A 22,883-nucleotide genomic window follows, 5' to 3' on the forward strand; every position below is an offset into this window, starting at 1 on the left:
GACATTTTTCTCTCAGCAAATAATGTTTAATTAGTTTCTAGGCCATAATAAATTTTCCTCTGATATGAAGGTTTTGGGTAAAAAGTAGCTCCACATAATGTTAGAAGAAAAAAATAGAAATCATCTACGTGGTATAGAATCGTTAGTTTTTATCTCATCTGTTCAAAATACATACCGTTTTCACTTGATTAGCGAAAGCCTAGCAAGTCTTTTCTGAGGGAAAACTTTCTGAGCCCTCATTTTGTTAACAGGCCTTGGATATCCTATATCTCCCCGAAAATATGGAACCCCTCCGAATAGGAAAACTGCGTATATACGCTCTTAGTGCTTCCTCAATTCTATTCATAGTAATTTATAGCAAAAGTAGAATTTCTGATATCTAAAATGCTAAAAATCCGTGAAAGCATCACAAAGGTCCGAGAAAAATCCGTAAAAGTGACAAGAAATAACGGCATCCAAGTAGGCAGAATAATATCCCGAACAGAGCACTGTTTAAGCTGTTTGTTCTTATTTTTAGTGTGTTGTTCCTCTGTACAAGCCCCGATGTCGTTGATTTCAATTGTCCTGAAATACAATGTTACACCATCGTTAAAGCGTCAGGGAGGTCTCAGATAGAGATATCATACTCGGCACACAATTAGTCTCATGGAATAGGATATTATGGCGTCCAGCTAAAATGTTTGACAGAGGCCGAGTGTTGAAACACTATCAAACTTAAGCCAAGGGCGGGCAAGGTGGCGAAAATAAATATACCCTATTGATTAAAGCCACTGCATGTGTAGGTTCGCCAAGCAGGTGTACCCAACGCAACGTCCAAGTTAGTTTATTTGTCAATGTGAAAAGCACAGCCTTGGGCGGTCTGGCCTGGTCGGCTGGCCGGCGATATCCGAGGGCCCCGAGGTTAGGGGGCCCCTACAACGTTATATAGCGTCTATCTTGAAGCGTATATGAAAGATGTAGTAAAAAAGACACAGATTACTTGAACCAAAGTTTTTTGATACTATAAATTCTACGTTTTCATGAATTTGAATCATTCACAACATACTAAGTGTAAAAATATCTTATGAAAAATAAATCAATGGAAGTTTCAGAAGATAGATGACAACCTGACGCTATTTTTAAAGGGTTATCCGATAAGGTTATTTTAGAGGTTTCTTTAGATTTCAAGGCCGTTTCAGGGAAAAAAATTCATTAAACAGATATTAGAAACATAATGCATGATAAAATTTTATAAGTCGTGAAATGTTCACCTTTCACCGTATTTTTTCTCACGAAATTGTAATTTTTATATTATATTTAACCTGCTTTTTAACAGTGCCAAAAACCATTTTCGGGCATACAATTTCCAAATATTTCTGGAGGAGGATCCTCATGAGTCCCAGTCGAGGGCCCCCAATCACCCCAGCGTCATCTATCTGGGCAGAGCTACAAAGATGCTCCTCCCAATCTACGGAATCTTAGCCAAAGAATCGTGGTAAAAATAAAACTTATGCTCATCACCGGGCTCATCATCAATCGTAGTACGGTAGATTTCGGTTGATTGGACCACCGAATATCAGGGAAAGTGGCTTGTTTGGAACAAATATCCAAGAACGGAATCCAATTGAGGTATTACCTTAATTTTCTCTAGTTTAGGAGGAGCAAGAAGCCATTTTAACGAGCCACGATCGACGGCCAATCTGTGAGATTCGCTCAACACTTCAGTGAAGAAATGCAATTTTAAAGCAGTAGAAATCGAATGTATAACCTTTCCCTCCATTGATCTAATCCTGATCGCGTATCCTATTACATCATTTCTCTCATCGCTGCTGAAGTTATAACCACACGTTCTCATGCTCGGAATGAGACTTAAAATACATATTAATCTTCATATTCATACTAATTTTAATCCTCATAGTCTTCTTTCTTTCTTTTCAACGTCTATGAATATATGTTCAGCTCTTTGTAAGCCAACGTTATATCCAGGAAAAATTTTAATCGAAGATTTATTTTAAAAATTCGTACATTTCTAACTCAGTTATAACTATTGGTACATACCATTTCATATTTCAGCGTAAAAAAATAGTTGTTCAGATCGGTCTTTAATAGAGCTGAAAATGCAAATATTTTCAAAACGACGTATCCTCAAATTTGTTGTTTCTTAGAAGCAAAACCGGGCGAAAAAGGGTTTGGGAATACCTCGGATAAATGGGGTAGCCGCTTAATTGGGACGAAGAGCATTGGTCCCGATGTGTCTCAGCTATACGGAGTGTACTTAATTAACAATAAAACTTTCCCAGCCTCAACATTACTACAGGCAAGTAAAGATTTAAAAATGAGAATTTTTTTACCGCGTTGTCCGCTTTCAATTCAATGATCTGTGCGCGTGATTTAGCTCATTTTCGATATGAAGGACCAGATAGTTATTTAATTGGCACCGGAAAACGTTTAGTCTTTGCGTTATATTGTGCCACAAGAAATTACTATTTAATGAACGAATATATTATTCCACCAAGTCTCGGCTGAGTTGGTTGAACTCGCTGTGGAGTATTCCTATAATTTTAAGGCTACCGTTTCACACGCATCAATCATCAAAATATTTACGTAAGCACCCAAGTAGTCGACGCTTGGGCGCCGGCAAAAGCTGAATATATCCGAAGTGTAAACCTGATGTAATTTCATCACTACCACCTGCAGCGAAGATTGACTAAGGGCCGGAATTGTTACTTACGTCGTGGCACCCCTGATTGATGTGTGCTCCATTAAAGCGACGATTGGCTGATCAACACCTACTGCTGGCAGGTTGGACTGTTTTCCCTTGAGTGCCAGTTAACGCCTTCCTTTCTGTACGTTCTTCTTAATGGCCCATTTTAACTGCTTTAACCTACTCTTGTACGACGGTATTACACTCCGTACTGGCAGTGAAAATCTTAGCGACACCAGGCTCGGCGAAGTTCAACGTTGTGCATGAAAGGGGCTCGATGGCCGAATTTTGATGAAAATAGGCCCTAAGCTACTCAACTTATAAGGGAATTTCACCTTCTATTTTCAAGTTGTTAGATTATATGATAGGTACTAAAACACATCATTACTGTGATATATATCAACATTTCAAATGAAATATGTCGTAATTGGTTCTGACCAACATTTACAATAGCAGTCAATGAACCTATGAGTTATACTTGCTATAAACGAACGGACCCAAAGAGCCAAGCACGTAATTCTTAACCAATAAATTTTTCTTTGTTTTTTATTCATATTCGTAGAATGTCTCCTTGTTTTCGGTTCAGTGCTTTAGTTTTCACCGTTTTTAAAATTGTGTAATTTCAATTTGGCTTACAATATATACTGTAGATCCCAGCTGTTAAATTATGCCTAAATTTTAACTCAAACATTTGAGCCGGTGTTGATAGTAATAATCTACCTACATTTACTCCGAAGCGTAATTGATTCATCAAATTAAAACATGTATCTCACGGAGATATTGTTTCTTTGAAAAATCAGAGGGTTAAAAAAAAGAGGATTGGGAAAAGTCGAGGCATTCTAGCGGGAGCGAAAATTGATGGTAAAAGAGAATTATGGGAAATGACGTCAAGGGCGAGTTCCTCGTACCGTGTTTGCTGTACCGAGGCATTGGTACCAGTGACGTCATGGAAAATTTATAAGTGTCGGAACGCACTTTCTTTAACTTTTTTTAGACGTGAAATATTACTCTGTGTGTTTTTTTTTATTACAAGTTATTATTTTTTTAATTACAATTTTTTTTGTTTTGGCTACGAATGCATATATTAGAAAATTTGAGGCAACAAAATTGATAAAAGTGTTATTTGACTATTATGTCTTTTGTTAGCCAGTTAAATAAATGCATTATCGGCTGTAATGATTATGTAAACCCTTGAAACGGCGTTCCGGCGCGTTCGGCACCATGACACCACTGATTGGTACCGTTCAGTATATCAAATTAACAGATATGACTGAATGGATGCTACGCTAAAACTATGTGTGGAAACCTATTAAAAATCTCCATAACTCAAACGATGAAATTTCCCATTGAAAAGGAAAAAATGTTCATTCATTTTCAAACCACGCATACACTTTCACGCACTGCAAGCGATTCTTCATTGTTAAACGTAAGCAGCGGATAAAGCATTAGCATGTAGTGCCTCGGGCTGCCTCTGATCTACAACAAATGTAACTGCTAGCAACCTAAAAGCTACAAGGCAGGAAATGGCAAGCCATCAGGACATAATTAGTTGCATAAAACGTAGTTAAATTTACCGAGAGAAATAGATACCACAATAATTCTACTAAAAATTCATGACAGAGTATCACGTATAATGACAAGAAATTATCAAATTTAATGTTTTTATGCATGAAAATGATAGCGAAGATTGTATATTAATTAATAACATATTCAAACTCAAAATTTCACACCTGTGTTGATAGTAATAATCTACCCAGAGTTACTCCGAAGTGTAATTGATTCATCAAAATATAAATGTATCTGACGGAAGTATTGTTTCTTTGAAAAATAAGAGGTTTTAAAGATAGAGGATTGGGTAAAGTCGAGGCCTTTTACCATAGCATTTCATACCATACGCTACATAATCATTATAGCCGCTGATGCATTTATTTAAAGATAACCAAGCAGACAATAAACTTAACAAACTAGAAATTCAGGTAAGTACAGAGCAACCTGTAAGCAACTAAGCAACCTATAAGAATTGAGGTGGCAAAATCGAAGGAGATAATCGAAATCGAAAAGGTCAGGAAATTTTTTTAAGCTGAAAACGATTATAGTTGTAAAATTAAGGTAAGGAAGCGTAACGTATTAATCTTATGCATATACGATAAACCTTCACACAAATGGTTCTATTCCCGTAGCAAAATGCTCAATTTCTTATGGGGTTACAGCCGAGTGAGTCCTCCAAGGATGCGACATCTGCACCCTTTTACTTCAAATCTTTTCTTCCCCGGGACTTCCTATGTTTTTATTTACCCCCGACTTCTCCCCCTCATATTCTTCAGTCGTGTATCTTCTTCTACCCCACCCCCCCTTCCAAACTCACTCACCCCATCCCCAACCCCCTCCCCTCGTCGATTTGGACCGCGGACGTGGCAACCTGCCCCTATGCGTCTTTCATCGTTTCCAGATTCGCTCGCGCTCCGCAAAGGGGAAAGAAGTGGGCGTCTTCTTCTTAAAGGATTAAAAGAAGAGCGTTGGCCGAACGAGAATCTTCCCCTCGACCGCAAGCTAGCGAAAAACACGGCTCAAGCCGCGAGGTAAAATCCTGAAAAAAGAAGTACGACGATAGGTATTTTGTTTTAAAATGTTTTTAAAGTAATTACACGCTAAAGCACGCGCGGCGTCTCTCCGTAAAAAAAGGGAATGGCATTTCGTTCAAATAACACAGCCTCAATCACAGGCGGAATTAGGGAGGACACGGGGGCACGTGCCCCCCAAGCGCTTAGAAGATAGATAAGATTTTTGTGTATTGTTATCATTATGTTTGTTTTATTTTTTGCATTGCGGAGTCTCAATAATTTGATTTCATATTAATAACTTTTTTATTAAAATAAAGAGAATATTACGTTCAGTAATTGTGGTATGTTGGTTTTTAATCTAAAAAAAATTTAATGTGACAGTAATAGGAAATGAAACTTAGTGAATTTTTTTATACATTTTGTGCTTTAATCAAAGTCTAATCTTTAAAATAAGCTATAAAGTATGACTATGCGACACTTTAGTGATGATAAGGAAGGAATAATATGATTCAAGGCACTTTTTTTTTTACAAAAATGCGAAAAAATGAAATGCGCATAGAAGACATAAAAATGTTTTGTCGCAAAGCGATATCAAGGTATTTAGTTTGAGGTGAATATATACGCCTCAAACTAAATATTCACCCCATACATATAATATTCACCTCAATATAATCAAAATGAGAGTTTATAAAGGACAAACGTTTGAGGCGGAATGACCCGTACTTGTATCATCCGACTTTAGTTTGACTTTAAATGCGTATATAGAGCGGATTTCAATACATAAAAACCAGTTTCCGCTTCCAATAAATGACATAATTAGTAAAATGATGACGAAATCGGAGATGAATTCCATATTCATTACAGCGACAAAGGCGGTCGGTACACATTCCGTCGAAGATTTCCTACAATTATTTACAAGCCCTAATTTCTGAGCTTTCTGTTACCTAGAGATATAGTATAAAACTTAGAAATGACTGTGACAAACATTAATATTCGATAACGATAAACTCAAGCAAATTCTTCACCAATGATTATTGTTACCGACCAACTATTGTTTTTATCTTGCTCTCCGATTGATTATTTTTTTCGTGATCCATTTCTTTCAAGGTTCTTTCCTAGTCGAACGGTTTCGTAGGGACAGCGATATTTGCACTTATAATTGAGCTTCTTTCGGTCCAACGATGGCCTATAGATTTTGCAAAGCCTTCAGATTTACTATTCCTGCCACACGGACTAACGCCGAATGAATCCGGAAAGAAAAAGATCACTTGAACCATGTACATATACGCATACACCTTAAATTAATAAATATTTCCCGACTAATGGCTGTCTGTACCCTGTGCTAAGCCTGTGAATTATATAAATACGCTCCGCGGAGCCATCCTTAATGGTCTTTCATTCGTCATTTCCCAAGTTTCTATCGTTTATCAAAAGTTGACTCGAAGCCAAATCACACTCATTGTACCCAATTATTTCGAGGCAGTTTGAGCTGTATATCACGGACGAGAGCATATATCTAGGTTGTTGGGGATTCGTCACCTCAGAATTCATTTAATGGAGTACCCAGATTCTTTCTAATTTGTCACCATAATGAAGTGGAGAGTATTCGAGGGGGGCGTTTTTTCAATCATCAACCTAAAATACAGCTTTTCGGTCACAACAAAACTAACTGAGACTTGGGTATTTGAAAATGGACCTTATGGAAACATAGCCAGCTTCAACGCAAGTATCGTGCTTCACTACGTATCAAATACATGCTCTAAAATTATTTCGAACTTTTAAGTTTTCCACACACCTTTGTGATGGTGCGAAGGCCGGTGTCCTAACTAGGTCACCACTAGTCTGTCCAGCCGATCTATGTCTCACTATCACAGACGCTGAGCAAAAAAGGGTATTTGCGACTTATTTAATACCGTTTAAGGGTTTATCATATAATTTTTCTCGATGACATCCTACTATTTTGCATGGTTGAACCACTTTCTCAACTTCGAGCATAATAAAAATTACAGTGTGTGGTATAAATAATAGAATTTAGTATCAACTCAAGGAGCAATTCAAGTTACAATTATTTTCCATAGAAGCTGCAGAAAATTTTCATTTAACATGCAATTGTGCTTTGATATGATTAGTTACTATCTCCAATGTGTAGTTGCACTTTTTAGATTACAAATTCCATTTAAAAAAATATAGGTCTTAAACCTCTAGTACAGGGAAAAGGCGAGTAATATGCAATAAATTTGAGTTTCGTGTCTTAAAATTATTACCCTGGCCCGCAAAGTTTTGATGCACCCTTACTATTTATCATATTTGACACAATGCCCTCTGTTGAGAGGCCGAGCCAACCCCAGGGGCAGCTGACATAATGCCAACAAATTTACTTGTAATTTTCTCCGTTTTCCTCAAACATGAACGCTGAGTCTACATTTTCATATGAATGAAAAACAATTTCCATGTATATGGTACTTATTCTGCAGCTTTACTAGCCTCCCTCGCCATAGTTGTTTCACCACCATTGAGTTATTTAATCGCCCAGTTAATTGTCCACTGATTGTTTTATACACTAAGTCACCAGAAGGAATAAGTTTTCCTATTTGTTTATCCAGAAATAGATAGATACACATGGTTGTACATAAAAACTTCACTTTCGATGGAATGTAATATTTTTGGCTGCAATGACGATCACTCATGAGAACTCAAATCTCCGTTTCTATAGATTAATAGCAAATAATGAGAAAATCCCATTTGAGAAAAAAACATTTTTTTGCAAGAAATGAATTAACCAGGGGTTCTATTAAACAGAAATGTCGATTTATTTCGTTGGATATATTGATGAATAATGATAATAATTTTCTGTTAAAAATTTATGTTGATTTGATTCGGAGTAAGTTTTCAACGCTAAGCCAATGTAGTACTTCAAAACGATACCATTAAAAAGTCAGTGTTCCACATCTTTTTAAAATAATTAATTTAAAATTTGAACTCGAGTGACACCCCTGTAGTATTTGCAGGTAATCATATTAGGGGATGTGGAATTAATTTTTTTATTTTAAAGAAGATTGTCTGTACAAAGGGTAGGCAATACAGTAAAATAATAATTAAAGTACAATAGCAAAATTTGCTGCCAAAATTGCTCTAAATTGAAAAATATGTGTCAGTGCGATGTAATTTTGTCAATTTATCCATAGGTTTGACAGAGCTCGTAAAAAATGTTGGAACATAAAACAATGCATCGACATAAAATCTCTCGAGCACCCTCAGCATATTAGGCAAATATCATAAATAACCCTAGTAGCACCATGTGCCAAGTCTAAAAGATATATAAACATTGTATCACCAGTGTCTCTTTTATGTGTCCATCCCTTGGATGACTTAAAAGGGATATCATTTAAATATCACCATGGATATTAAAATTTCATTACACAACAACACAACACACAACAAGATGAAAAAAAGAATTTCAAAAAGTAAACCTGTGTATCGAAATTTGATATCACAGTTTTTATGCAAATGTGAAACAAATGTAATATCATCTCCAAAAGTAATGCAACTGACCAAAATTTGGCCAGTTAATATTTTTCATAATATTGAACTAAATCAATATTCACAAATTGATAGCAAATTGAATTTGTCTTTTTTCTCATTAAGGCAATAATCGGTAACTATTTTTTTATATAACAGTTATTTTGATATAATTTTTTATTTTATATTAATTTCTAATTAATATGTATCACCAAGTGATACCTATTTTACATCAACTTTAGATAACTGGTAAATGTTAATTTTGTGATGAAAAGTTGTCGTTTTCGACGCATAAAAAATTACCGATAATATCACTATGCTTCTGGGGAATAAGTTGCGGGCCAAGTTGCGTTGGTAAACCAGGAAGCTACCGATGTAATGTCGACTTCTTAACGCGGCGCACCGTGGCGGTTCCATGCATTTGGAAAGGAACGGTTGGCCCTTGCACTTGAGTTGTAGCGAAGGGCGTGTGGGACTTTCGTGGAAAGCTCTGTATCGATGTCTCCCTCCAGGAAGGAATGGAAGCACTTAAGAACAGAAGAGCAGGAACGACGCCGTAAATCTGCTGGGGCGGACCAAATTAAGCGGCATTTACGGCATTCCCGTCACGGCCGCCATACAGTAGCATTTGTGAATGCATATTAATAAATGTTGGCTCCAATTTATCTCCTGCGGCTAACTTGAAGTTATGAGAGTAATTTATATTCTCACTTCTCAGACTTAATTAATATTTTCCTAAGGTTGAAGGATATCGCACAACTTTAAGGGTATTTATTGGAATGGGTAGGATCTAAATTTTGTTCGCGGAGACATTGGAAACGTGTGTATTCTCGTATCTCGTATTTTTATATAGCTTGTCGCCGGATTTGTACTCTTGACCTTGAGACCTAAGATAAAATAGGCCACCTGAGTAAATAAGCCTTACGTTATGCCTGGTTTTCCTACTGAGAGCCTAGAAATTATGTAAAGAATCTAACAAAGCTATCTTTTCAATACGTATATCGTCCTAATACTGCAAACACTATTCTCTAGCATCATAAGTTATTGTTTCGAAAAAATGTATTGTTATTGTCTTTAGATATGTTTATTCTCTAGTGATAATTTAAAATTTCCTATTTGCGGATTCGTTTTACTTTAGGAAACTTTTAATACTTTTCGTAAATCGCATTAAATAAAAATAAGCAATTATAATTTACGTGCTTAATTATTTATCATCTTAGGACAAAGCAATCATTTTCTAGCCTTCTTAAATAGACTAAGAAGGACTGCCTCTTAATCCATAGATCACCCATTTTGTTTCATCAGGTAGGTTGAGGAGCTATCTCCTGCTGAAAAAAATGCCATGGCCTTTCATCACTAGTTATGTATTTTTTTTACATTCCCTCAGCAAAAAAGGCGAAATGTTCTTTTTAGAGCATTCTGAAACGAAATGCGGCGAATTTATAAATGCAGCCAATTTTTTTTCAATCGCTTGTAGCGAATCCTTCCTCATAAACAAGAGCAAAGTGTCAAATAAAAAGAAGAAATGCAGAGATCAATAAAAAGAACATTGCCAGCGCAATAGCTAACTCATGCTAGTCATCGTATTTGTACGTGAATTTGGCCATGTTCCTGATTCTTTTTTAACCTCTGGAGGGATTGTAGCCCCAAATACAAATTTAACCTAAGATACTTAGGTATCCATTGCAAAATGCAAAATTACAGTTTTTCAGAGCATAAGTATTTAGTTAGCTTTTTGAGACACCCTTTGTGACCAGTTCTCAAATTGCGATTACGTTTTGAGCGAATAAAAATCAAATCCTGATCAACTGATGCGTTTTCCTCTTTCTAACTATTTTTGCCCATCCCTCTTGACGTGTGAGGTGCACAGGAGGACTAATATTGTAAATATTTTTAGCATTTATATTTAATATAATTACACATTCTACCATGACGTATTGTAAAATTTACATTATATTTTAATTTGGTTAATGAATACCTAGCTGGTAACAAGAGTTTATAACTATATTCCTATTTTTATAGGCTACATGCGTGTGTATTAACATTGATGCATCAAATATCATGTACCCACGAATAATATAAATTGATCTTTGAACCAATAAATAACTTCATTAATAAAAAATCCCTGCTAAGTTCGAAAAATAAAAACTGGCGGAGGGACTTGAGTGAATGTCTCATAGGACTGCACTTATGCACTTATGCACTGAATATGCATGAAAAATTTAACACTTATTGTCAGAATATTTCACAATTTACACCTAACTTCATGCGCGGAGTTTAGCAGCTCAACCTTATTATAAGTATTTTTTGTTACTGCGCTCCTTGCTTGCAGTTTCGCATATTTTTTGAATTGTGTGTATCGATAATTTTAAAACGGACTGTAGGCGTGTGCTTTACTAAATCGCCTCGACGCTCCGCCGTCTCCCACTTCTTCTCCACTGTTACTCACCCTCTGTTCCATTCTTCTCGGCCTATCCTCATTCTGCCCAACAGTGGGACTCATCATATCCACGCTCTGCCCCCACCCCCCTACTCCCCTCCCACCCCCTCCCTCCTCCCCGCGGTTAGATGGATGATGCTTGGCCGCTAAACCGCTGTCACTTCCCAACCCTGCCTCAAATTTTTTGCTTAATTTAGTCTCGCACTCCGGAGCGACACTCTTCCGGCTAACATTTGTCTTTGGGGACTGCTGCACACCCCACCGCACCCCTCCTCATTCCCTCCACACCCCCCTCTCCAATGTCTTTTTCCCCGTTTCCACTCCTCGGCCGTCAATAGCCACACGGCGAGCGACCCGCTAACGAATGCATTCGTGCGAGACAGAAGCGATGCCACCTCTGATGCATATATCGATGCTATAGTATTCAAGTAATAGAGTTAATACCAGGGAAAAAACTAAACGAAAGTCAAAGCCAGGAAAATTTCAATAGTTTCGTTCCCGGTAGCGAAATGTAGAAACGAAACGAAATGGATTTAAACCCAGGGAGCTAAACTCAGGGTCGAATGATGGAAAAAGGGATGGGATTTCCATCCCTCGAGTCACCGCGGAAAATGATCGCGTTAACCGTCATTTTTCCACTGTCATTGGAGCGATCGCTGGAGCTGTCCCTCTAAAGCAGGGATGGCAGTTGAAACAAAACGAAAATTAAAACCAGTAAAATTTCAACTGTTTCGTCCCCGGGAGCGAAAAGTAGAAACGAAACGAAATGGATTTAAACCTGGGGAGCTAAACTCAGAGTCGAAATGAAATCGGAGTCAAAACTCCTTCGGGTCGAAACTAAACCAAAACTCTGGAACGAAACGAAACGTAGATAATGTTTCGCACCGGAGGGACCACGCGCTTCACCTTCGAACAGTTTAGTTTCGACTTTCGACCCACACACCGACTACGAAGTATGGTTGAATGAAGTAGAGGTTCGGCCTACCGCCATTAGATGCATGGGGCACTCATTTTTTCAACACTCAACAGGAGAACGGTTAACACAAACTGGCCATTCGATTTTTAAGCTTTTTTTTTACGGTCCTCATGCAATAGCGAACAGCATATATGTAAGATTGGTACACTTAACCGAGACAAGTTTTACATCAAATATGAGGTAAATATTTTACATCTAAGGATAGCTATCTAACTGAAATAAATTTTGTATTAGTGATGAGGATTTACTGAATATTTGAGGACGAAAAGTTTCATGTAGCTCAGGTAAGGTTGTGCCTAGCGCTTGAGGTAAGTGAAGGAAGGAAAGGAAAAACTTTCCGCTACCACCTGCTCCGCAAGTGAGAATTTTCGGATGTGACAAACACGATTAAGATATATATAATTATTGTAGCGATTTTATAAAGTAAATAACATATGTTAATTATTTATGCAATAATATTTATATTTATTTTTTATACATTTCAGTTTTTAAGAATATTCTTATTATAACATATGTATAAATATATGTAAAAAGTAAATTATATTAATAGTAAGTACGGCCTTGAAACTCAAGTTTAGGGACATGAACTCGGAAAGAGGGTTTTTGGTTATGAAAAGTATAAGGACACCGCAGTCCACATATTGTGAAAATACTAAAGTTATCCGTTCATTTTTCCTCAATAGTGGCGTGGAGGTGCTCAACCACCTGCAGCTTGGTGCCACGACCGCCCACCAGCAGCAGCACCAGAGGGATCAGAGGGCACTGCTGAGGGGAAGTACCCACCACGGTGAGTAACCACCACTTGAGAATCAATTTAGTGCTAATTATTTGAATCCTAAATCATACTAGCTTATCTGTAAAGGAAACCAACTTAATTTCCGTTAACTATCCACAGGGCACGGCATAGCATACTTAAAACGATTTTTTCAGCAAAAAAAATCGATGTTCGTAAGAGGGGAGGCTGATATAAACTCGGTGCACCATAGTGTGGCATATTGAACCGCTTTTTAATTATTCTTTGCACTGAAGGAGACTTGGAGTTTTTATTTTTCTAGGATAAATTGAAGAAAAGTTTTTTCTGAGAAAAATACAGAGTAGACAATGAGTTCATTAATTATGTTAAGGTTTTTTATCAATTCGATTAAGGTTCATGAATGTCCAAGTACTGGAGAAAATATAAATCTTCCAAATACCTAAGATGCGAGCCAAACCTAAGATGTTTCGCAGGAGGTGACCAATCACTTACATGTAGCAATGCTATTGTAGCATACAGTAGGTTTGCTCATAGTTTGCAGATATAATCTCGCACATTATCATATATCAGAAACGAGAAGCATCAAGCATGACATTAACCCCCTGAAGAACTCAAATACGGAAACACAATAGCTCAAAGGGAAGAATAGACTGGAAAATAGCCCATCTTTGCGTTTTAATTGAGACCAAGTTCCCTAAGTGGAAAAATCTTGTAGCAAGAAGGAAACTGCAACACTAGCGCTCATTATCAGTCTCAAATGAAACTCGTCGGATTCCTAAGGTTGCCTTGTCTATCTGGATATCTTCACCATACGTCTTCTCACGCTCGACACTATGCTTGAGAACTATCCGTCATTCTGAGGAGCCTTAGTTAAGACAGATGCCCAAGGGACGGCAGATAGTTGGGGGGTAAGCAGGCAGAACGGGTCCATTTTTCACGTGATGATACCGTAAATCATTGTTAACACAAATATATCCAGAGGAGACGACGAGAAGGCTTCGAATTTCATGAATTCTGGCACATGTCAGTCCAGTATGGAGACACTGCCCAAATGCAGATTTTTATAGCTGCCTACATCGATTTCAAGATAAATATTTGAAAGAGTAAATCCAACTTCCCTTTCCCTTATCTATATTCAGGCATAACCATGATATTTGTCTACGTGACACAGTCCTCGCAAAATACTGAAGCAGAATTACCTCTAGGGCGAGAAAAAAGGGAAAGAACGAAATTAATTGAATCTGAAAAGTTAAATTCTATTTTTGTGCATTGCCTCCTGGTCGATTTCGCATCGTTAAGTCATATACAAATAAAGAAAAAATTTCAGACTCAATATGTATGTCCAAATAACATGGAAGAGAACACTAGCCACAAATTCATTATCCGATCATTTATCTATATTTCGTTAATATTGCCAGAAATTAGTCTGAAGCGTAGGGGATTTCGTCAGTAGCAAACAAAACATATCTGCGGCTTGGTGAAGGTCATTAGTTCCAGAGATAAAACTCAGGATTTCCAAAGATTTCATACAAAAAATACACTTGACTTTAGCCTTAGTTAAGTTAAGGAAAGTTAAGTTAAGAACTACCACAAAAAGTGGGGAATATGTGATGATTGACAATGAGTGAGTGAATGATCACTTACTAGTTTTCAATCTAGCAACATTTATAAAAAAAACGAATAATCTGAATACCTACTTAAGTGCTAATTTTTTACGGTAGTTTCAAGCATGAAACCGTAGCCATCTTAAGCCCAACTACGCGACGATCCATGCAGAAATGGACTTCACGAAATAGCGCAGCTTTATTCTCAATGACTTCCTCTCGGGTTACATGCGACTTTTTACGGCTATTACCTGAAATTCCGGAGACACATTACTCCATATGAGCACATAGAGTAGTCCTCTGGCGTATATCTTACACCATACGACGTTGAGACCGTTTAATAAATACGTGGTTCAAGCTTTAGTGGACCATGATTCAGTAAAAATAAAGAAAAACCTTTTTCAGAAAATTAAATGAACCCAAACAGTTTATTTTATTTTTGAGTAGCAATGCTTAGAAGAGAAGAACAATGCAGAATATTGATCCTCACCTTCCAACAGGGTGCAGTTCTCTAGGAAGTCCATTCATTTTATTCTTATTCTGTACGAGTTTATTGAGAATATGAGTGATTTCAGGCGTCGTGGGTTGAAAAATAAAATCAATTTGGAAAGCAAAGTTGAGAGCTCGGATAATTTATTAGATCTCGGATTCGATGAAAAAAATAAGGCAGCAGTGAATTTTCGATGGCTGCTGAAAATTTGAGCAATCGTAAGACGGCGTTCATGGGAATTTTAATGAGGATAGAACATTTGTCCATAATTTCGGCTCCATTGAAGAGCTACATGGTGATCAAGTGACTCGCGCTCTCACCTCTTGCGCTTATAGCGCATTCGAACGTGGGAATCTCAGGCTCCCAACCGATTACTCGAGGTCATAAGTAATCCCTTTCTCATAAAAGGACTCGTTGGAATCGAGATGCCCCATAAATTGAGCAAGCCAATTGGTATGCTCTCCTTGAGTAGTAACAAAAAAAAGGAGCTTGAGAGCTGACCGCAATAATTTGAAGTGCCTCCAAGTGATTTTCGTTCAATTTTCGAAAAAAACGAGAGACTAAATTCGAGAACTCAAAGTTCGACAAAGCTCGTAAATATGGTGGAACAGTGTCACATTTGTTAAATCGTTCCATTAAAGATAAAAAAATCACTTATTGGCGACACAATGTACTTTTTAATGTATCAATTTCCTTCTTTGTGCCCTACCTTAGCCTAACTACATGAAGACGGATGCCTGAAAAGTTTATGTGAACTTCAATAAAATTTGATTGCTTTATCGTATATTTTCCTGGCAATATCCGATGCAAGATTAATACTTCATATCAAGGTAGCGAGCTAACTCAAGATAAAATACTCTTGAGTCAATTTTCGCATTCATCGTTACATTGCCATAGTAAAGCGAATTTCATCGCATGAAATATTGCTCTTGAATAAGAATCGACTGTTAAAATTTTCCGAGAACCTTAAAGAATTAGTAAAACAGTCGTTTAGTGACTCCAGACTGCCAAATACCGCTAAAATAAAATATCCAAAACAAAGCAAAAATGCATATGAGAAGTGAAGAGTCACCCGATGATGGCAGAAAGTTTCGGACAGACGACACCGTACTTAAACCTGAGGCAAGAATCATTATTATTAAGGTAGGTTTCCATGGAGCATTTTAGAAGTATTCTGGCAGTCTCCCTCGCTTCATGGACTTCAATTCACAATTCCTTTCATTTCGTCTAAAAAACCTATTCTTTTCCCTCCTCTCCCTCGTTTATCCAACATTCTACCCTCTAAAACTGTTTTCAACGTCCCCTCGCCGCTCAGTACTCGCTTCATCCATAACTTCTATCTCCTCTTCATCTCATCTAGAAGCCCTCTATCATAACCCACCATCTCCAGCACTTCGTTCCTCCTCCTTTCCGTCGACTTCACCTTCTCCGCTCTTCTCCAGACCCAAATCTCGAACGCCTCCAGTCTTCGGGGCCAGAATACCGGGATCAATTCTATGTGCCAGGCATTAAATTTATATCCGATCTAAGGATAAATTCAGCGAACGTTAATTAAGGGCGCGATTAGAAAAAAGCCAGTACGCCGATAAGTTCTAAAATATTTATTTATGCACGACGCTTTTCTTTGTTACTACAGCAACGGAGTAGCTTCGCGCGCAAAATGAATTTTGCGGAACTATTGAGCAATGTCTAGTTTAATCAGCATTAAGAATGTCCATCATTTCGTGCCACAAATCATACATGCATTCTCCTCTTATTCAGTTACCGCCGGCGAACCATTGGTGCTCCTAACCTTCGACACAGCAGAATGTAACCTCGCTTACCAGCGAAGTAAATATGGCACTTATTCAGTGTTTAGATGGAGTTGCGAACTTATAGCAAGCAGGATAAATTTCAGCCCAATATTCTTACCCATAAAATTTATGAATTATATTAAAAAATGTAATTCATCAAAAATATGTAAGATAGGATGAAAGCTTCTCGGGTTTCCAACAGCGTCAGGATCTGCATGGTTTAGGCCGATGTTTCGTTGGGAGACTTTCCCAACATTCCCAGGGCTGCATGCAGACCCTGACCCGGTTGGAATCCCGGGAAGATTTCATCCATACTATTCATCGGGAAAAACTCAGATTCTTCATGAGTAAGATATGTTATTTTACCGTATCTTGCGGCGAGAGCGTTATAGAGAAACAGAATAGTGCTAAATCTTATTTATGAATCACTATATCAAATAATATAATCCATCAGACATGTGCAAGATACGCTATTTTACCGTAGCGTGCGGGCACGGCGTTGTGAAGAAACAGTCTAGCGCTCCTGGTGGGAATCTTGGCGATCGGTGTGGGATCTCTGTGCGTGAGAAATGGGAAAGGCATTATTTTTACGACGCGCCCGCCACAGTAAATGTCACGCGGGATTAGTGGCGCGGGCTTCAGGCTCAAGGGATTGATTTTTTGACGTTTTGTGTTCGGAGAGCGTCGGATAGTTTGTGCGTGCATATTGGGAGGAGGGACAGGATGGGGGGAGTGAGGATTACGACCTTCGCGAGGTGAAAAGAGGGGACGGAAGATAAAGGAAGGGGCGGGCCATATGTCCGCGGTTCTTGGCAGGAGAAGAAGGCAGTCACAAAGTTCGTTAAAAATTAATACCGATAGATAGTGAACGTCGTTAAAATAGAGAACGTTGGGCATCGAATTTCACGTGGACCGCCTGGAAAGGGATGAACTTGTTCACACTTTTTTCTGACCAGTTTGTGGTTTTTAAGTTTAAATTTCGAAAAATCCACGTATTTTTCCTTTTGGATTCGCTTCTTACTTGCTGATTAAATTAGACATTTATCAATTTTGCCATAACATTTATTTACGCAAGACGCATTTCATTGTTATTACATCAACTGCACAGCGTCGCGTGTAGATAAAGTTTGCGAATATATTGAGTCAATATTATGAATTAGTCACTATTATGAATTTCCACCTCATCGTGACACAAATCATACGTACAGTATCCTCTTGTTGGCGAATTATTGGTGGCGAATCATCGAAGATCTTAAACCTTCGACATAGCAGAATGTCATCTCGCTTACCAGTGATCAAATCGGATGATTCATTGGTGTTTAAGAGTTGCGGACTTACAGCAAGGGCGATAAATTTCACTTCAGTGTTATTACCCGTCTAAATTATGAATTATGTCCAATAATATGATTCATTAAATAATTTAATTCAAGCGTTCATTTAATAATACTAATTAGTGTCAAATTGAATGCTTCTTTTGTTTAAAGACAGCTTAATAAAGACAATGAAGGCTCTTAGTTTTATTAAAGGCAACTACTAGCGCTGTTTCGAATTTTAAAGGTGCCAAAAATACCAGGAAAAGTAGTCTTCGGAAATTTAGGGACAAGCAAAATTTAATCATCACCTGCGGTACAATTGAAAACCTCAACCTTTTATCGAGCTCTCGCAAATAAACTACCCATAATATTTCGGAATACTCGAGATTACTGTTACTATAATACCCAAAGAAGGCATTCTCCAATTATTTATTTTTTGTTTTAAAATTAACGCTCTTCTTGGCCTTCCGCCAAATCGACTTTTTTCAATTTTAGTAATAGAAGGAGGTAAGTTGAATGGCATATAAAAGAACAAATATAAATTGCCGATGGAAATTGGTCAAGATAAATATTTTACCCGAGACAAAAAAAATAAAGCGAAGATAAGATGCTAATAAGAAAAAAATACGGCGATAGCGAACATAGGAACATGAAAAGGAACCAAAAAGTCATTAAGAATACAATTATTAGTTGACAAGGTGATAAATATACCTACTTCAAATATTAGTGTCCTCTTGAAACCTCATAAAGACTTTTGCAATCCCCCAAGGGTTTTGACGTCAAAGCTTCGACGAATTACTCAATGTCCAATTGGGATTGCTGAACTAAATATTGTCGATTATTACGATTTTAGGCTACAAAAGCCAACGTCCTGGTTATACAAGATCACGTTTTCAAATAATTTAGCGTAAAATGGCTTTATTGGAAGCATTATTTATAAGCATTATTACATGCACATATATGCATACTCATAACTTTTGTATTTTTAATATTTTTTCTCATATATTCTTTCATTGTTTGCATTTTGTTTAATTTTTATTCTTATAGCGTTCCTTTAAAATGGGAGTAATGCTTTGTGCGAGCAAATAAATAAATCTCTCTCCTCTGTACAGCGTTTAAGGAACCACTTTTCTTCAACCCATTCGCTGAAGAAAGGCATAACTGTACCTGAGTCATCAGCAAGTACCTGAGTCACAAGGACAGAGGAAATCAAAATTCATAGTTAAAAAAAGGAATACTTTTCACGTGTGTTGAGTCATAGCGGCAGAAGAACGGGAAAGATAAGCTATGGCGTAAAAAAAAACCTCTCCTAAGTTCATTTTCTCCTAAGTTAGAAATAAAAAAAGAACGCTTTAAGTTGTCGCCCACTTTTCAAGAGTTGGTGACGTCATTAGAATGTTGGTTCGATTAACAGATCAAGAAGAAACGTGCAGGAAAGGAATCGCTCACTAGTGTGTAAAAAAACAGCGAACCACACGCGGCGCATGCACAAAATTGAGGAGTAGCATAATCACGGTGACACGCTAGACATCCGTCAGAGATGTCATCAACTTTTATGCGAAAGGGTTAAGGTTGCTCGTCGCTCGAGAATTATGGGACGGGTCGAAAAATGGGAAAGTGCTACTAGTCTCTGCATATTTTAAACTCTTTCAGAAGCAACAATAAAGTAAATTTGGAGAAAGATCTAATTCTAGCTCGCGGAAGACGTGGTAGTGGAAAGGTTTCCTTTCCACACCTCACTTCCATTATCATTTGATCATAATTTTTTTTTAATTAATCACCCCGAAAACAGCTCTATTGCGCCTTTATATCGAGGAGGGGGGTTCTGTGTATAACAATGGACTATCACAAATATCCATGAATTTTCCTTGAAAATATCAAGTGCTTTTCCGTCATGTCAATTGAATGAAATGCTCTCGGGTCTTCAACCAGGTGAGTTGCATCATTATTGCCCAAAGAGTCGCTTGTCTAAACGTCGACAGCAATGGATCAACTCACTCAGTGGACGACCGAGAGCATTTCATTAAAGTTTTCCTTAGCTTCACGAAACTTTTCGTCTTACACATTTTAGTTAATTCCATCAAATTACCGGAATATCATTCTAATTAGCCAGCTTAATGAATTGTGTGAACGAGCTCACATTACGTCATCAGCGGATACAGAAAAAACTCGAGAGGGGGGCGCAAAATATATCTTGAGTTACCTTTACTTTTATCCTGATAAAAAAAATAATCAAGTCGCATGCAGAGTATAAGAAAATTTTAATTAAATTTGTTGCACACACTTACAAGAAAATGCCTTCTTATGATATAAAAAAGTTATAATTGTGGTTCTGCAATGTTTGGCAATACGAGTGGGCCCGTAAGGAGGGGGGGGGGGGGCGCCCCGCATCTGTATCCGCCACTGCATAACGTGTGTAGGCGCAATGGCAAATTAGCATTGCACATGGCGGTAAGAAAGCGAAGTGGGAAGAGGGCGAAAGGATGTCTGGGAGGAGTCGTTACTCTTTGGCGCCTCGAAGAAATTAAGCGATGGGAAAACAACAACAACGGCAGCGGCGAGAGAATACACGAGGAGTCATCAACGGGAACAGGGAGGGAGGGGGGGGAGGGTGGTGGGGGGAGTAGGAGGAGGGGGAGTAGGGGAGGGATAAGGAAGATGTCCGGAGGTGAGGTTTCCCCCTCCAACACATTTCGAGGATTCTCCAAAGAATCCACCCCCTTTCATATTTTTTCCCACCCCGTTTCAACTCGCTCCTTTCTTACAGAAACGATGTGCTGAGAGATCTTTCCCTAAGCGCGCCCCATAAACCGACACAGGCATTTAGTAAAAGTTTCACTTCTTATCTTCTTCTACACTCAAAAATATCGAGTGGCGGAGACAAGGGTACCACAAAAAAGGAACTCCCGCTCTCTCTCACTCTCTCGTCTTTAGCGTAGTATCGCGTTGCTCTATAATACTTTTTCGAGTGACGACGGCGACAGTAGTAAAAGGGGTGGTTTTTCGAGAGCATGGTCACACAAACCTACGCTCAATTTATTTTGAGACAAAAGAGTGATTCACGGGGTCTGAAAGGGCGCCTCGTTTGTTCAAACATGAGTTCCAATTTTCAGGAGCGTGACACACCGGTCTATCAATTCTCTGGATGCCATAATTGCTCAGTAGTAGAGCTTGATTCCTGTACAGTTCAGAAATGGTAACGACAGATTTGCCTTTAATATGGCAGTCCCAACATATCGATGGCTAAGTTCTAACAACACCTATCTCAAAATTTGACTGGTCTGAGTTAATACCTACCGCTAATAATGTCATTAAAAAATAAAATTCAAGCAAAACACGACTCTTTGTTTGCATACGTATGCTTCTTTTACATTTTATGTATTTTAAGTTTTTAATTTCAATAACAATTATATAAAATTAAAAAATAAATAGTTTTTTTGCTCTCCTGAAAAGTTGCCATTTTTTACATACGTGTTGTTAAAACTTAGCCATCGATATGCTAGCTGACCAGAGCATTTAGCTGTTAATTTGACCACGAGTACCTTTCATATATGCAGGAATAGTTCTCGGGTTTCCCACCGGGTGAAGATTTGGGTCACAGGTCCCAACGTTTCGATGACTTAGTCCACCATCGTCTTCAAGTTCAATGTCGAGCCATGTTCTTGCCGATGTTTATACCCTTGAGATCCGTTTAGCTATATATGCCTTGATTGGGCACGAAAGTTCTATACCGCACGAACAATTATTGGGACCGAATTGACAAAGAAGCAATGCATATCAACCCTGAAAAAAAGAGCATCAACAGATACAAAGGCTTCCAATTAAGTATTAGGTGGAAGGGTGTCATCAACCCCTATAAACCACACCGATCGAGAGCGGACCAACATCTACACCCGAGAACAATTCCTTCAGAGCGTGCGCGGGGAAAAACTCAAATTTTACATCTTTCATGTATGTTTAAAATAAAAAATTAATTGGTAGGTGCCTATTCTGCACCTATATTTTAAATTTAATAATGAGAAAAATGACGCAGGGTTAAAACTGTGTAATATTACCAAAACTCTAAGCAGGTAAAATTATCAGACGCAATTATACGAATGACGATTCCTACCATTAAACATGGACATTAAAATCCCACTTTGTCTTTCTCCACCCATTCGCGTAACACCGTACTATAACTGCAAAACTGATTGTCTGATAATGAGTGAAAAGAATACTTAAAAGAAATAAAAAAGATTGACAGCGTGTACTTCGTATATTCAAGCGAAGAATATCCTAAAATTATTTTTTTTACCGCGAAGGAAATTATAAATTAGCAAAGTAGCACGAAATCTACAAATAAGTTATTGGTAAAGCCGGCTATGTACTACCAGCTTCAATGAAAATCTCCGAACGAAAATGAAACCAATATGCATCACGTTTTTAAAAAACTTCAAAATATTGTTCATCTCAAATACTTCAGAGATTCAGAGAAGGACTTTATAACTTTTTTGTTAAAAATTATGGGAAAAATGGTATTGATATCACGTACTGGTATCCCATGAGGTACGTTACGGTACCTATAGCCGTCGGCGCTGAAGAAGGAATAATTGCTTTTAAGTTCGAGCACTTAAACTTAGCCACTAAACTTTACCTAGCCAATTTTCGCGAAAAATATAATGAAGCATCGACTACTCTGAACTCGGGAAAATATTCCCGTGCACATTTTTTTTGAATCGTTAACGTTTCTCGCTCCGTACTCACGCACACG

The 22,883-nt window shown here is 37.8% G+C and overlaps 1 protein-coding gene across 2 annotated transcripts in view; it reads left to right on the forward strand.

Moving 5' to 3' along the window:
- The window catches only part of LOC124156191 (T-box transcription factor TBX1), a 76,320-nt gene that overhangs the window by 47,596 nt on the left and 5,841 nt on the right, over positions 1 to 22,883 (forward strand). For both annotated transcript variants that reach the window (XM_046530571.1, XM_046530572.1), the window contains exon 8: positions 12,863 to 12,966. In XM_046530571.1, coding sequence (XP_046386527.1) covers positions 12,863 to 12,966 — 104 coding nt within the window. The remainder of the gene's footprint in view (positions 1 to 12,862; positions 12,967 to 22,883) is intronic.

The sequence above is a fragment of the Ischnura elegans genome, chromosome 3, assembly GCF_921293095.1.
Source record: "Ischnura elegans chromosome 3, ioIscEleg1.1, whole genome shotgun sequence".
NCBI lineage: Eukaryota > Metazoa > Arthropoda > Insecta > Odonata > Coenagrionidae > Ischnura > Ischnura elegans.